Below are 17,864 nucleotides of genomic sequence, written 5' to 3'. Positions count from 1 at the left end.
ACTATATTATAATAGACGAAACATTAAAAGTTTGGTAGTTGGTCGGTCGGTACTAGCTGAAATTACTTAATTACCCTTAGTTAATTATTTAATTCTAATTACCGGGTCAATCAATTCCAATTATAATTGATATTGAAGTCAACTTCCTCTATTGATTTACCAATTTCAATTCTATTTGATATCGAACTCTATATTATTATAATTTATATTAAATTCAACTTTTTCTACCAATTTAAATTTTAATTCATATCAAGTTTTATATTATTCTAATTTATTACTTCGGGATAAATTAAATATAAGCAAACTAAATATAATTTTTAAGATTTAGTTTATATATAATGTGACTCGGGTTAAGATAAAAAATACTATCAACCCCCCTAAAAAATTATAATAATGAACTTGGATAAAAAAAATAATATATTTTACCTATACATGATAAAAAAAAATACATTATACAATTGATTCATACTAACACAAAACTAAAATAAAAATACAATTCGACCAACAAAAATAAAATCATATATACTAATTATTCAATCTAAAACAAAATTATCTTATCGATTCAGACTTTAATTTTTTTTTGAAAAAACTCAAAATAATTAGTTTGATTTGGTCGGTGTATTGGGCATTGAGCTAAAATAATATAATGTAAACCACTGATCCGAGATAAATCAAATTAATATTACACTAAGTATAAGTATAATTCGTATTCTATTCAAATGAACTAAAAAAATAAATCTATCTATACTTACTATACTATAATAACCGGAATGGGGTATAATTTGGTTCAACGGTTATTCCCTAATTTTGGTTATTAAAAAAATAAATAAATAGTGTTATATATCCACTAAACTACTAAATTATTAAACTAATACATACATAGTCTACTTATCATAGTAAACTACAATCACAGATTATCCTATTATAAAAAAAAATATTATATATCAGCTAAACTACTAAACATAATATACTTATCATACTAAACTACGACCACATTATCCTATTAATTTTATTATAAATTTAAAATTGTTATATAATTATATAAATAATTTTAAATTATAATATAACGGGATTAATAAAATTTTTAAATATTAATGAGCACGAATTTAAGCTAGTTTTATTAATACTTGGAAATGGAATACTAAAATTTATTAATTTAAGTGTCGCTCGAACCCGGCTTAACCAAAGAAAAAACCGGTGACTCGTTGACTCGACTGCAAAACCCCTCCTTTTCATCACGCACAGTCTCTGCTGCAAAACTCTCCATTTCATTTTCACATCTCTAGGGTTTGTGCTGTATCAAACGAGATCACAATCGCTAGCCATGGCTAGATACCTAGGGTTTCTAATCCTCATACTCTCTATTTCATCGATCTGCGTATCAGCATCTTTATTCTATCCGATCTCCGATGCTCACCGATCTGCTGCTTCCGAGATCTTCACGTTCTCCGATACGAGGTCAATTATAAACCGCTCTTCAATTTGTGTACTTGAATGTTCATTTTTATGTGCAATGCCTATTGTTTTTTTTTGTAGTGTGTTAATTACGTGTTTTAGATTGATTGTTATTATTTCATCTGATGTTGTGATTGTTTGTTTTCGAGCTTTTTACGCAAGGTTTATTGTGAATTGTAGGTGACTGGTTTGTATGTATGTGATGTGTTTGTGTGTAATGCAGTATATTGTGCTGATTGTACACTTGATCTGATTTAGTAATTCTTTGTCTACCTTTTTACGGAAGGCTGATTTTCAATTGCCGGTAATTGTGCGTATATAAATGATGTGTTTTGATATCATGCTTGTGAAATGATCCGATTCAGTATATATTTGTTATGATTTGGTTCAAAATATTTATATTTGATATGATTTGGTGATTACTTGTTTAATTTTTGATGGAAGGTCAATTGAAGATCCTAGTTAAATGTTTATGTGTATGATGTGCAATGCATATTTTTTTTTTTAATTTTGTGCTTATTATATGGTTTAGACTAATATGTTCCAACTCGGTATTTACTTGTTTCCGGACTCTTTACATTTTCCAGTGCAAGCCAATTGCAAATCATAGTTCAAATGATTATATGTATATGAGGGATATATGTATAATGCAATTTATTTTCGAACCTTGTACTTTTCATTTGTGCTAAAATAGTCGTCTTTTGATCTGATTTTAAAAACTTACCTGCTTTGAGTTCTTCAATATTTCTTATAAAAAGGCCGATTGCAAATTTTTAGTTTAATGTTTATATATGTAAATACCTGTAGTTTTGTATATTATGCGTATCATCTGGTTGTTTGAGCTATCGACATTGGTCTAATCCGGTAATTACTTGCTTGCATTGACAGTGAATATTTGATTCTTGATTTTGTACTTTGTCTTAAAATTGTGAGTATATTTGGGATTGTGTTTCTTTCTGTCTATTATCTGTTTTTTAAATGATGGTTTCACCTTTTTTGGTACGTTGGAGTTAGTGTTTTCCCTGGATTTTGGATATACATATAGCATTATACTACAATTAGTATCATGTGCATTTCACGTTTTGATTGCTGACATGAACACTATAAAATTGCGGATGTTAAAAGTTTGCACATACGGTATACCTCTACTATATTATTAGCTTATCTATTGATTGTGTCTGAAATCTTCGAATTGTTTCATTTATTGATTATGCTCAAACTGTCTCATTTATTGCATTAAGAGGCGGTACTTAAAACTTATAGTAGAATGTTGCCTAACGATTTATTTGCATCCCTTTTGTGTTGCAGTCTGGAAGCAACATATGAGGCTTTAGCAACATTTGAAGTTCTTGGGATTGGAGCAGAGTCAGATGTAAAGACTTCCACATGTAAATCTGTGGTTGATACTTTGTCCTTGCCTACTTCAACTATGAAGGATTTGTTCTTTGGGCTGCGAGTTAATAAACTGTTAAAATGCGAGCTTACTGATGGACATTTAATGGTATATCTGATTCGATCTTTTGAACTGTGCTGTTATCATAAAATTTGTTGCAAGTGAGATCTTATATGAGATATCTCTACTCCTAGGCTATCACTTTAAGAATTAAAGATTCAGTCAAGGATGCAAACTCTCTGCTTGACTTTTATTACTCGATTGGAAGTCTGATAGATATTAAGGTAATCTGCATATCAAGATTGTTTCAAATTCTTCTGGTTCTATGTTGGAAGTTTGTTGTCCATCCTATTGCTATCTTGATGGATGTTCTGATAATATATTGTTGAAGCTTCCAAGCAATGCTTGTTTGTTACTTAATGTAGAACCTGGTGCTAATTTTCAATAATCTGCAGGGTCAGACATCTGAGGTTGATGTAACTCTTGAAAATGCTGATGGAATTTTTAGATCTATAAAGGTTGATGTACCTCAATCTTGTGAAAATTTTAATTCTTAGTAACTTATACATAGCATTGTGAGCTGAGATGGAGTTGATGTTTAAATTATGGCAGGCGCTTAGCCAAAGTGATGGAAAGTGGCGCTATAGTTCTAACAATCCTGAATCTAGTTCCTATGCTGCAGGTAACCTATAGCTACTACTAAGTAGTGGAATCTTTTCCCTCCAGACCTCTTTCCAGATATTCGATCCCCGCTCACACACATTTCCCCCTAAACTGTTACACTTCACTTATTCCTTATTTTTTTAAATAGATCGTAATCATTCTTATATTTATACTCTCTCGGTCCCACCCATTTGTTTACATATTGGTTGGATGGAAGTTAAAAAAAGAGATGAAAAGTGAGGAACGTGGTCGGACCAATCAATTTATAATAAATAAAGGGCAGTAGATCTAAAAAGGCTGAGAAAGTGGTGCAAAGGCTACGTTGAATTTTGTAGTATTAATTTTAATTTCTTGTGTATTTTTAAATAGTTGTGTTTGTGTATAATACTTTTTCTTTATATTGATCTTGCAGGATTAGCACTTGAGACCCTTGGTGGAGTTGTTTCTTTAGCTTCCTCTGAAATTGATGAGTATTTGGTAACATAGTTCCTTTCATGCGATAAATGAGCTTGTCGCATTTTTTCTTAAGTTCATTTAATTATCAGAGAGCACAGTAAATATTTTTTTGGCTGTCAAAATGGCCAGTAATGTAAATATTTATTGTCTTGCTTCTCACGAATAAACCGAGTTGATAAATGTAAGAAACGATAAAGTTTCTATGTGTATAGATTAATATAGGTTTTGTTTTGTTCTCTGATCGATTTCTGCCAAGATAAATATGATATTGATGCAGTGACATGATACCTTATGCTAGACTCACGCCTATATATTGTCTGCAATATTATACATACATATATAAATATATATGTATGTATATTTAATAATAACATAAAACAAAATAGAAATGAGATAACATAGTATTGACTAATATAATAATCATATAAAAAATAAAATGGAACATTATCGGTATTGATGCCTACTCACGGAGAAACTTGCAAGGAATACAAATCACATAATTGCGAATCACATAATCAATTAGATTGCATGAAATTTAGTCAATGCACTGTGACATTTTTACTATATATTTAATTTATTAAAAGAGGAGACTATTAGGCATTATTACTGGACTCAGCACACTTGAGTTTAAAGGAGCAAAACCACCCTAGCTACTCAAGAGTGAAATATTACGATATGTCAGTGTATATGATGACTGTATATGATGACTAATGGTGAGTGGAATATTCTGTAATATTTATCAAGAGAATCCTTCCTATATATTGGAGCACCGTTTATTTGGGTAATGCTATGTTTGTTATTAAAAAGAACATTTGAATGACTTCTTTTTTCAAGTTATCTGAGCTAATATGGTTTTGCATCTCCTGTTGGTGCTATTTGTATCATGCTAACTCGCATGTAATGTTTTCATAATATGACAGATTACTACAGTAAAAAATGATATCATGAAGCTCTTCGACAGTATTGAGAAGTATGGTATGTTAGCCATCCTATGCTATATTCTGCATTTCCTCCTTATACTTTTTCTATTTTATTGTTGGTTATGTATGTATGGAAATAATAATGTATTGTAGTCTGTATACGTGAGATGGTTAAACGTAATGAGGATATATGTTTCAAGGTGTTCATGATTAGACACAACAGATTCTACTGTACTCACTTACCATGTGAAGTGTTCAAATGAAAGCGAGTACATAGATTCTACTGTATTCACTTACCCCCTTCCCCAACATATTTACTTATATACACCGGCATATAGGGCTCAAGATCATAAAGAAACTTGTCTTTTTTTTTTCTTTTCTTAGTGACTGAGGCTAAAGATGGACATTAAGGCTTCAAATAAAATAAAAGTAACTTGATGGAATAGGGCTGAGTTTTACAACTCTTGACATTCCTCCACCCCATCCTCTGTACCCCTGCCCTAAAATACGGGGAATCACCATGTGCGCACCCCTGCACCCTTCCACACTCCCCTACCCTGCACGAACGGATACGCAGTGCATCACCTCCCAGGTGAATCCCTGTTTTCTAGCTGTTGGGGGAATATTTTTGTCAAATTCAGAAGATGGGGCATAATACTTTGACAAGAAGCTCGTCGATGGTAGTGCCTTGCGGAGGCCAGGATCCTTGTCCAATCTTTATTTAGATTATATGCAATGAAAAACATGCATGCTCGATCTTTAATATTTAGGGCACCTGTGCGATGGTATGTTTTTCAAATAAAAGAAAAATTCCATTGAAATAATATGCGACATGTCATATTCCAGATGATGGGGCCTACTACTTTGATGAAAAGCTTCTTGATGCTAGTGGTCACCACGGCCCTCTTTCTGCATCCTCGTCAGTCGTCCGAGGGCTTACAGCTTTTGCACACGCGACATCTACAAGTTTAAATGTATGCTCCATGCTAATAGGTCTACTAAAAGCTTGCTGATATCTCAATGATTCTTCCCGAGCAGCCTTTATATATGCCCTTCAAATTTGCAGCTTCCAGGGGACAAAATATCTGGACTGGCCAAGTTTTTCCTTGGTATTGGAGTTCCTGGAAATGCAAAAGACTTGTATTATCAAATTGATGGACTGGCTTGCTTAGAGAGTAACAGGCAAGTGATTAACTATTTAATTTAATTGTCCCATTGGTGTAGTTCACTAGAATCAGTGATGTTATCAAGTCATGAACTACATTTTGCTTTGCATACTTGCACTAGCATTGTCTTTCTGCCTAGTGCGAGTGCCAGAATATTGTTAATAGTGATACTTTGAAAGATTAGTTTGTAATTTTCTTTTGTTCTGTCTGTTGGTTTTCATTTCTTACATCGGAAAAATGCTTCTTGCCACTATTTTGCTTGTACCTGCAATTTGTCAACATATTAATGGATAATCATTCTGTCACAATTATGTTAAACACTTTCTTGATTTGCAGGGTTCTTATCCCTCTCATCCAATCAATTCAGTCAACCGTAATTTCATATACAAGGAATGACAAGCTTAAGGTTTGTTTCTGAAGTACATAAAATAATTTAATAGTGGAACATCTGTTCAACACTTTTTATAAATTTGTCTTCCTGATTTTTTTACTAGTATTATTTATATACTCCCTCCGTCCCTCCCAATTGTTATCGTTTCTCAGAGAGTGTCCGGCATGCACTTTAAGATGAATAAAAATTATAGTTCAATATTTCTTTTTCTGAATAAAAGTTTAAACGTTCTATTTTTATTCAGAAAAAGAAAAATTTAAAAAGAAGTTATAGAACTATACTTTTTATTCACCTCATGCGTGCATGACATTCTTTTAGAAACGATAACACAATTGGGAGGTACTGAGGGAGTATATAATATTAATAGCATCTTGTAATTTCGTGCAATCTGTGGGGATTATGATTGTTAATTGTACAGTAACGCTATATCACTATATCTGTGCTAGAATATTAATAACATCTTGTAATGTCGTTTCTGATATTAAATTATGGCATCTCATCAGGTGAGGGTGACTACAGTGCTGGGATATGCTGCACCACCTCTATCAGTAAAACTCATGCAAGTGTTTAGTTCTGGTTCAAAGGACGCATCCATCATTGACCAGGTTCTACATCTCAAATTTATCTAGATTTTGTTTTTTGCTTTTTTTTTTGTGGTTATGCAAGGAAAAAGCCAAATCATGTTGGTAAAAAATCTTACTATTGGCTACCATTCGATATGCTCTTATGCAGGAACTCACTTTCGACTCTGAAAGTGGCATCCATATCTTGGAAGCTTTGCCAGAAAGTGTCGATGTTGGAAAGTACACCTTTGTTTTCGAAGTAAGGCGGCTATTTCATTTGTTTTGCACTCTGTAGCTCATGTTTTGGTTTACATATATATATATATAGATGTCATGTTTTCTTGATTTCTCTAGATTGTGCTTCATGATGCCGAACTTAAGAAAATCTATGCTACTGGAGGTCGGACAAAAGTACCAATATTTGTGACAGGGGTTATGCAAGTTGACAATGCAAAAATTGCAGTGCTCGACAGCGACCTTGGAAGTGTGGAAACTCAGAAAAAGTATGTCTTTTACTTCCTCAAGTCAAGGCATATTATCACCGAATTGTTGTTTGATGAACATGCTGATTGAATTAAAGAGTGCTCTTATTTTTAACACGAAGATATATGTTATTTTTTGTTTTCCTGTAAAATGTCTATAATTGTGTTGTACGTACCTTCTCCATAACAGGTCAAAATTAATGAATTTATAATTAACTTATCCAGTGTATTGCTTCTTAATGCTAAAACAAGTCATCTAACTGGTATTATAAGAGTTATGCAGGCATGAGCTTTGCTGTAACAGTTTCAACTAAACCTAGCATGCGAGTCAGTAGTCAAATGTCTACCTTCTGTCCTAACTCAATCGTTCGAGAGAGGCAAAAGATATTTTTCTCACTTGTAACTTCTTCACAGTGTGATGGTTGAGTGCATGGTTTTATCTTTCCTTATATTTTAGTATTTATGACCTGGACTTTAGAAGAGAACCTTCGAAAGTGATGATATTTAATAAAAATAGTTATTGTGATAAACTGATAAAGAAAAATTATTGATAAATATTTATATGATAGATTAAGTTGGGGTTTTACTTCTCCTGCTTGATACATGGAAATGAGTAACTATTACTATTATATCTGTAGCCTGAATGAGCATCATTCATTACGAGGATTTAAGATGTATAATTCACTGCATTTTTATGTTGGAAAATAAGTTTTGATGTATTTACTGGAAATGACCATCAATTTTCAAATGCCTGAAACACATTTCATATCGAGTCTTTGGCATTATACTTTTAATTCGTTAATGTATTGATAAGTTTGGGGATTAGATATGAATCTTACTTGTAAAATATCTTTAGTGTTGGTGAAGGCTAGCTCTACAAAGCTTAAAAAATTGGATTTTGGTTACCCTTGGAATAGAAGTACAAAATTCACAATTATTGATGAAAGTAAAGTCCACGATAGTTGTGAATTTAGTTTCACACTTAACAACTTGCGAGTTTTGTCTTTTTAGTATCTTTGTTCTTCATCTTGTAGCCTCCATTTCTTAATTAGTGTGTAAACTCCAGTGACTTTTTTTTTGTTGGCCAAAGCCATTTTATCAATCCATGAAAATTATCTTCACAGATGGAACAACTATGAAATTCTGTACTATGAAATTCTCTGAGAGATAAGTCTCACCAATCTAGTTCTAATTTGTGTTTATTAATTAGCTCATTAGTGGTCTTTTATCTCTTGTCATACGTTTCTAGCCACGAAGTCGTTACGTTCCTGTTATCTTCTCGATCTGCACACTTGTACCTATTCATTATTGGTTTAAATGCAGTATCTTCTAGGACTAGAGTTGGTTCACTTTAAGTATGAAAAACCCAGTAATCTGCTACGTCCTTAATATACAACTGTACAAACCTAATTATCTTTCAAGGAAAATAGAACAATGTTCCTATAGGTACTAGCTTAAAGAGTATTTGAGGAATAACGCAGCTCTGGACCACAAGTCTCCTTTTACGATTCTGTTATTGATTGCTGATGAAACAACTTTTTGTTTAATTACGGTTTTGAATAGGTTGGCAGCGCGAAATGTGGTAACTTGATTTGTTGGATGGCATGTTTCCTTAACTTTGTGGTTCTATGTCAACTTTCATGTTATATATTAACTCCAGTGTTTAGCTTCATTCGTTTAGTTTTAATTGTAAGTTTGACAGGATAATCTTTTTATTATGCTATATGTAATCATAGGTTGAGCTTTGAGGAAGAGAACTCTGTCTCCTTGTCAGCAAACCACCTTCAAAAGCTTCGTGTATCCTTTCAGCTATCGACCCCTCTTGGAAATGCTTTTAATCCTCATCAGGTTTTTAATACTTGTTTTGCATGTCAAGTGACCCAGGTTTCTTTCCATCAAATGAAGCTTTTTTTCTAAAACTATATTATGATCTCTCTCTATTTTAGGCCTTCCTCAAGTTGACACACGAGACAAAAGTTGAGCACATATTTATGGTTGGAAGCTCGGGGAAGCAGTTTTCGGTAGTACTGGTAAGTTCTTGTTTGGATATTTTATAGTTCTTTATACCACTCGATAGAAGTAATATATTTTGTCAGATGGTACTGGCTTACCAAAGTAGGTGGGAAAAAACTGACTTATGTAATCTTATTTTCATTGCATTGCTCTGAATCTAGAAATATGACCAGGAAAAATTGATATGTTTTCAGCAGTGCTATTATGATCTTAGTTATATTTTAGTAGATTTAGTTAATGCTAAATATCCGCTATTCTTTTCATTGCTCTAACTCTAATTATATGACAAGGAATGGGTTATATGTTTTCAGCAGTGCAAAATGGTGATATATTTTCAGCAGTGCAACTATGTTCTTAGTTATGGTTCATTAGATTTACTTGATGCTAATACCAGTTAATCTCTTCATTCTAGGACTTTCTTGGTCTCGTGGACAAATTCTTTTATCTCTCTGGTAGATATGACATTCAACTAACAGTGGGAGATGCTGTCATGGTAAACTGGTTGTCTAATCTATTACTTCCTGCATTTTTTTACTAGTTTACTCAGTATCTAGTGCTGTTTCATCATTCAGGAGAACTCTTTTATGCAAGCTCTTGGCCATGTAGAACTTGATTTGCCAGAACCACCTGAGAAGGCAACCCGCCCTCCTCCACAATCCGTGGATCCTTATCTCAGATATGGGCCCAAAGATGAGATTTCTCACATTTTCAGAACCCCAGAGAAGCTTCCACGACAGGAGCTCTCACTTGCTTTCTCAAGCCTTATTTTATTGCCCTTCATTGGCTTCTTAGTTGGGGTTAGTATCTAGTCCTCCTTTTGATCGATATGTCTCAGATTTTGTAGTGATTTGAGTTTCAGTTTTTCAAAATATATTCGTTGAAAGGAATGGATTCAAGAACTCTACCCCCCAAATGTCAAGTATATGTTCCTCTCAATTTCAAACAAAAGAAAACTCTATGCCAGCTGAGACCATCAGTTATTATGTTAAAATTCATTTCTGCTGTTTTGAAGGACTAGCAACTATTTGGTCATCCATAAATGCCATTTTCTTGAGCAACTCTGCTTCAATTAAATAAAAAAAAATTGGAGTCAGGTTTATTAAACACTCTTTTTTTTTCCTCGCAGTTATTATGGCTTGGTGTGAACCTGAAGAGTTTTCCTACATCAACTGTTCCTGCCACTTTTGCCATCCTCTTCCACGTGGGTATTGGAGCTGTTCTCTGTCTATACGCCCTCTTCTGGATAAAGGTACATCCTTTACTAACACTTGATTTACATATGTTGAGGACTTGAATCAATCACCCAGTTCGAATATTTTCATACAACTACGTAAATGGAGTTGTTGATAGGCTGGTAGTTTATTAAAGAGGTGATTAGGAGAGGACAATTGTTCCATTTTGATATTAGATAATAAAAGGGGAGATGGACACGAATTAACTGCCGGTGCCAGGTACGCAACTGTAAGCTGACTGGTATTCTTTCATGATGCATCTGCAGACATTGGCAGTGTAGATTCTGCTTGCGTATACAATAAACTAATATATATTATTCACTGAATCGCTTCCCTACTCTATATTATTACTTCTGCTGGACATAGTAAAACCTTCACCTTCCATATGGTTTACCTACAAGGCTACAACCAATAATCCATATGGTTTTGCAGCTGGAACTGGCACCATTATCACATTGTAATCTGTAAATACCACCAGCAGTTCTCCACCAATTATTACCTCAGGTCCTCGGCCACTAAAACTTGCGGATGAAAATAAGACCTTGATGGGTTGATTTAAAATTTAAATGTAATCAAAGTTGAAGATTAATGTTGGTTTCCCTGTTGGAATGTAATGTAGTTTTGTGGGGTGGCACGTTGGTGCATTCAGATATTGAATGTGGACATGTTTGAGCGAATGAGTTGTTGAGTCCAATAATATGCTTGTCGTGATTTTTTAATAGGATTCACTCTTTCAGGGATATGAAAATTAATACGGACACTTGTAATTATTATTCTCAAGACGCTTTTTTACTAAATGAATATTATAATTTTATCTTCGCTTGCAGCTGGATCTTTTTACAACATTGAAAGCACTTGGATTCTTGGGGATCTTTTTGATGTTTGTGGGACATAGGACTCTCTCCCACATTGCCTCGACTTCAGCCAAGTTAAAATCTGCCTAAGCAAGATTCTGCTCACAAATTGGGTCATCCTTGTGGGGTACCTCAAGGGATACAGCTGCTCATATTTGCTGCAGTACACATACTTTTCAGTAAATTTTGAAACTGGACCATTGAAGATTTTGGTATGAGATTAAAAAAATATGTAAGATCAACACTAGATCAGATATCTAGTTTCAGTGACAATATCTACTGTTAGTCATCTTAGTGGTTTTAGTTGAGATTAAAGAAGTGCAGTCCCAACTTGAGAGTTTTTTATTTTTAGTTTTAAGAACCCAAGACCATAATACTACTTTACCATTAGAAGCATATGATGTTTACTTGTAGTTTTCTTACCCCAGTCAACATTTTATGTGCAAATTCAGGTTTACAATTACAGCTACAAGTTGCTCCTTTTGCACATTGTCCTCGTTTTTACGCGTTACGGATCAAAGAAACGACTTATGGTTATGGATGGTCTCCATCACGAGGCATAAATTTAAAATTAACCAAGGATAGGGGAATTTAGTCCAAGTATATTGTTTTAACGAGTATAGATTAGAGTCCAGTCAATTCTTAAGCTGTCCATAGTAGGTAAGCTCCTGTAGATTGTAATGTGCATCATTAGTTTGGAGTAAATGGAGTGGTAGCTCAGAGCCCGGGAGGCTTAAACCGAGTGACTTTTTGTTGAGCTGCACAACATTAAAGGAATACTGTCACTGTTTAAGTGTTTCTTTATATATATATTTTTATTTTTTTATTAATACCCTATATCTATATTGCTTAAAATGATTATACAGTATACGGGGGTCTACATGGTTCGAGGGTCTTTGATAAACCAATTTTTTTTTTGCACTAATGGTTATTTATCTTTTAGTTAATAAATTTAATTCTAGCACGTATTTAATTCATTTGAATTATATTAATATCTGACTTAGATTCAACTCTAACATTAGAGATAAATGATTCAACCTATACATAAAATGTAACTGGAGTATGTTCTTTTTGATTATATTTTATAGGTTAAATGATTCGACTTGTACATAAAATATAGTTGAAGTATGTTCTTTCCAATTATCTTTTACTGGTAAGTTCGGATTTCAATCAAATGTTTGTTCCCCCGAGTCAGATGACTAATAACAATTAACAAGACATAAAATGCTTCTAGGGAATCTATTGAATACAACATGTGATAGTAATTGATATGAAGGTATATTCAACAGACCTGTAGGGGGAATATGCCTGCTTTATCCTTCCCGGTCTCGCTCAACACCCAGTTAAAAATAACATCTATGAATTATTTGTGAAGTAATAATACCTTTTTATACATGTTAAAATATTTGCGTGTAAAATGTCAAAATTATAAACAATTTGTTACGCAGGGAGCACATATGATTAAACTTAAAACTCGACAAATGAATACACCCGGTATCCGAAATTAAATTATTTTTTTCAAGAATATTCATTTATTGAGGTTAAAGATTTATTTAACAAATTTATTAATTTAATGAATAATCAATTATCAGTTTTGCAATGTATATGTCTTGCCGATTATTCACTTAAAAGAAACATTTAATTGATAAAAATACACATATGTTTCGGTACAATGAATAATAGTCATAAGATTGTAAGCAAAATAAATAAGAAACGTTAATTAGATGAAATAATAAAATAATATTCTTTATATTAATATCTAGACAGTTCAGGTTGGACTAGTACAAGAACGTAAGTAAGATAAATTAATATCGTGAAAAAGAAGAAACCAAACAACGTCCAATTGTACGATGTATGCACTGAGGACGTTAGGGAAGATCACGAGCTCAAATTTGTAGCTTCTAAAATTCCCCACAGGTATATGCATAGCCAATAAACTGGTTTGTTACAATAAAATAATAGCGAAGTTAATATCAACTATCCATCCTATATACGTATAGAATAAGGAGCTACCAAAAATTGTTTCTTAAATTTGTCCTCAGGCGTAGGTTTATGGTAGAAGCGATCTGAGAAGCGTCATTTTCAACCAGGACCTCATCACCTTAAATCATTGATTTTTATGTTTGTATATAATCTATTCATTGTTTCTGTTGTCGACCATATAGGCTATAGCCATGCCATTCCTATGTCGGTAATCATTTTTTTTTAAAAATTTCTGATTTATGTTAGTTCTTGTTATCTAGCAAATTATTACTCTGTCTTACCCTAATGGTAAATTTCCCTTTTATTATTATAATTTTATTTTAAATGGTTCTCATTCAACTTCCCTCCATGTTTATTCATATTTGTCTCAGACTTAACACGTTCACATAATCTTTTCACATTTTAAAAACTATATATACATTTTCATCTATATAATTTCGACAGTGTTACTTGTGTATGATGATGTTGCACATAATTTTTGAATAAAATCTCTTAAATATTAAACTTTCTATGAATTGAATTAGAATTCTCCGCACTAGTCTCTATCGGTAAATTTTATGAAACTTCAAGTACACAAATGTAACGTCATATATAGGTAGGTATATCACTGTGTTACATTTTACGTGCTCTTTTTAAATATTTTTACAGTAAATTTGAAGGATATATAAGGACGAATCGTTGCTTATAACTTTCTATCTTCTTTATGAGTAAAAAATTACTTCCCGTGCTACTGAGATGTTTACGTTGCTATTCGTTTCGAGACTTTTATAAAATATAGTTTTATAATATTTTTTAAATTTTTATTTATTCAAAAAAAAATTAAAAAAAATATATTATAAAACTATAATTTAAACAAGTATTGAAAAGCGTGTCGAAAAGAAATATAAACAATACAGTGGGTATAGTTTATGTTTATAAAATATTGTAACGAGAAGAATAAAAAAATTGTGACGGAAGGGATTATAGTATAATTTCAGTTTTTCATAATTGGATTTAGATTGTTGAACAAGTCATCCTTTCTTTTGAGAATTGATAAAAAGATGAGACACAACTTTATGGTTTAGGCATATGGGGCTAGTCTAGAACTAGCACCATGACATCAAAGCAACTCTATCATTTTTCTTTTAACTTCAAAATTAGCCTTCCTCTAAGATTCTTAATCTACATATTATAATCAACTTTTTGTACTTGAATAATCTCAACTCTGATTGTAAACATTGATGAGATTTTAATCTAATTATGGAAATGCAAATGAGATATTCGAAAAAATTTACAATTATATTTCCCTAGATACATCCTGTACATGTTATCAACATGGCGTAATTAATTTTATCTGTTAAATATATATGTATGCATGATGTATTCATCCAATTTATTAAAAAATAACCAATAAAATTGCATTAACCCAGCATTAAAAACAGTTTTGTGAACGAATTCAAAAATATAGCATTTCGCATTTTATAAAATTGTATCTATGTTATCAAAAAAGAAGTCTGCTCTGACGATATGTTTCGAACTTATAAGTCAGCTTATGACTTATAAATCTATAATAACTTATTGACGAGTTTTTGTCGACCCAACTTATAAGTTAAATTTATAACTTATAATATTTGATAAGTTGAATCTAGTTCACCTTTTAAATGGAATCCTCAGAGTCCATATATGTTCTACAAGTAAAATATAGCTTAAAATATTGTAAAACATATTATTTTTTGACAAACATCACTATTCTATTAAAAATCTTGTAGATTGCATACATTTTACAAGTAGAATATTACACACATATATTATTATACAAAACATGTTTAGTTTGCAGAACATTCATTTTGCAGAACATACATATTGTACTCTAAATATATATGAGATTTGCATGATTTTGTTGAAATTATGCTATTTGTGTAACATGTTTTGCAAAATAACATGTTTTACAAGATATTTTATTTGCAGAACGTAGATGGAGTCCGAAGACTCCGACAAAAAGGTGAACTCCATAGAAGTTAGATTTTTCTCCTTTTTATTGACTTTATTTAAAAAAAAATATTTTTAAATGTTAATCTAATTGGAAATTAATGAATTAAGATAATTTTATTTAAAAATTATTTATTTTTGTTCATTTAAATAAGAAAATTATGACTTATAACTAAAATTACTCAAATACTTATATAGCTTATAAGTGTTCATTTACTTGTCATTTAAAAGTCACTTATTCATTTTAAGTAATGAATTATTTATTTTAAAATCTCTCAGCCAGACACATAATTAAGAATATTTAAGAAAATACCAACAAAAAAAAATATTTAAGAAAATTGTCTAACATAGATGGAGAGTGTTGAGGTATTTACACGTTAGCTTTGAGGAAAATAATACCAATGCGTGATAGACAGTGAAGCACTTTCATGCTCAAAATTGATCAGAGAAATGCTAAAATTCATGTAAGTATTTTAAAAAACGTTCCCTAATATTAAATTGTCATCATATTAATCATATTATTGGTTATCCATGTTACAATATAATTTGCACAAATTGAAGTACTTGTATGCACAAAATTAATTAGATGCTAGCTAATATCCCTATAAATGTTTCATAAAATGTTCCTAATACCAAATTGTAATTGTATTATTGGTTGTTTTATTACTAAAGTACAAATGTAAGTACGAGAAATCGAAGTACTTTCATGTTCAAAGTTATTAGATAAATGCTAAAATCCCTAAAAACATTATTTAATATTATAAATTATTATCATATTACTGGTTGTTCAATTATTTAAGAAAACAACTTCTCGTACATTAATTAGTGAATATAGCGAAACTACTGATTCTGAAAAAAACAATGAAAAGCCTAATTAATTAGGAACCGAGTAGGTTTAGGCGGTGATGAAGGATAAGGCCGTAAGGTGACTCATCCGGAATATCTTACGAGCGACAAAAAGTGATACACTATATGGTTTCACATTCCATAAAGAATAAAAATTTAAAGCCATATAACTACATATTTAATAGACTGAACAAATTAATGTGATGGAAAATTGTAAGATTTAGTAAATCTTTGTCTCCACCAAGAAAAACAAAACTAAGGCAACTCATCAACTTCAATATAATACCTGTCATCTAATGTGTGGCCACATATAAGATCAACACATTACACACACATATAATGCATATAGCGTATATCTTTATACTCCCTCCGTCCCTCCCAAATGTTTACATTTGGGTGGGGCGCGGAGTTTAAGAAAAATGATAAAGTAGTGGAGAAAAGTTGAAAAAATGAGTAAAGTAGTGGGACCGATTAATATTATATGTATAAAGTGGTTATAGTGGAGGAAAATAGTGGATGTAGTTAATTTAAAAATTATAAAAACTTTACTATTTTTGGAAAGTTTTGAAATGTAAACAATTGGATGGGACATCCCAAAAAGGAAAGTGTAAACAAATGGGAGGGACAGAGGGAGTATATGTTTATTTGTCCCTTTAACAGAATAGCTTGAGCATCAAGCTTTTGCTTATAGAGCCTTCATTTTTCTATTCGAATGATTAATCATCACAATTGTCAATACTGTTTACTCACAAATTGCGGCTGTTTTCTTGTTAAGCTGGGTCACGGGTCTGTGTAAATACACGCGTATGTCTATTATTATGTGTATCTCTAGCTGGATTTATATTCTCTCTTGGAGCATCTCCAACCATCATCTCCTGTTAGCTAAAAATTCTAAGTGGCACTAGATATAGATATTAGGTTAAAAAAACACCACTCCAACCACATCACCTGTTAGCAAAAAATTTATATATTTGTTCGTCTTCTATATTTGTTGAATCTGTAGGTGTTAGCTATATCTTCCACGTCAGATTTAATTCATGTTTAAACCTAAATCTATACATTATTATGTACACATACACATTAAACATGCATATATTTATATAATATTTAATACATAAATATTAAAATTATTATTTTATAGATAATATTTTTAATTTATATAATATTAAGTGTGAAAATATTGTTCTCTTATTAACAAAATTTATTAATTATTTTTAACAAACAATATATATATAATATAATATATATTAGTAACTTTTTATTAAAAATATTTTTGTTATATTTATATGTTATTATATTTTCAGTTGTAATAATTATTAACTTACAATTATATATTTTATTCATGTATTGAATTAAGTATTAACTAAATTCATTTAATTATTTAAAGTTTATATATATATATATATAAATCTGAAAAATAGGAATAAAACAATATTTTTGAATATAGCTAATGATTATACCTAATATCACTGGAGTGCA

General features: G+C 31.4%; 1 protein-coding gene across 1 annotated transcript; it reads left to right on the top strand.

Moving 5' to 3' along the window:
* The first annotated feature begins 1,203 nt into the window (after positions 1-1,203).
* On the top strand, positions 1,204-11,984 carry LOC141683334 (dolichyl-diphosphooligosaccharide--protein glycosyltransferase subunit 2). Its single transcript, XM_074488031.1, has 19 exons — positions 1,204-1,458; positions 2,764-2,956; positions 3,043-3,132; positions 3,304-3,366; positions 3,461-3,530; positions 3,924-3,988; positions 4,888-4,942; positions 5,734-5,861; positions 5,954-6,069; positions 6,390-6,459; positions 6,948-7,049; positions 7,177-7,266; positions 7,362-7,510; positions 9,226-9,337; positions 9,436-9,519; positions 9,915-9,995; positions 10,075-10,299; positions 10,629-10,751; positions 11,562-11,984. Exons 1-19 carry the CDS (start codon positions 1,325-1,327, stop codon positions 11,676-11,678), a joined length of 2,067 nt encoding a protein of 688 aa, XP_074344132.1. The 5' UTR covers positions 1,204-1,324; the 3' UTR covers positions 11,679-11,984.
* The last annotated feature ends 5,880 nt before the right edge of the window (positions 11,985-17,864 follow it).

Source organism: Apium graveolens, chromosome 9 (assembly GCF_009905375.1).
Source record: "Apium graveolens cultivar Ventura chromosome 9, ASM990537v1, whole genome shotgun sequence".
NCBI lineage: Eukaryota > Viridiplantae > Streptophyta > Magnoliopsida > Apiales > Apiaceae > Apium > Apium graveolens.
This window is presented reverse-complemented; position numbering and strand designations above follow the sequence as displayed.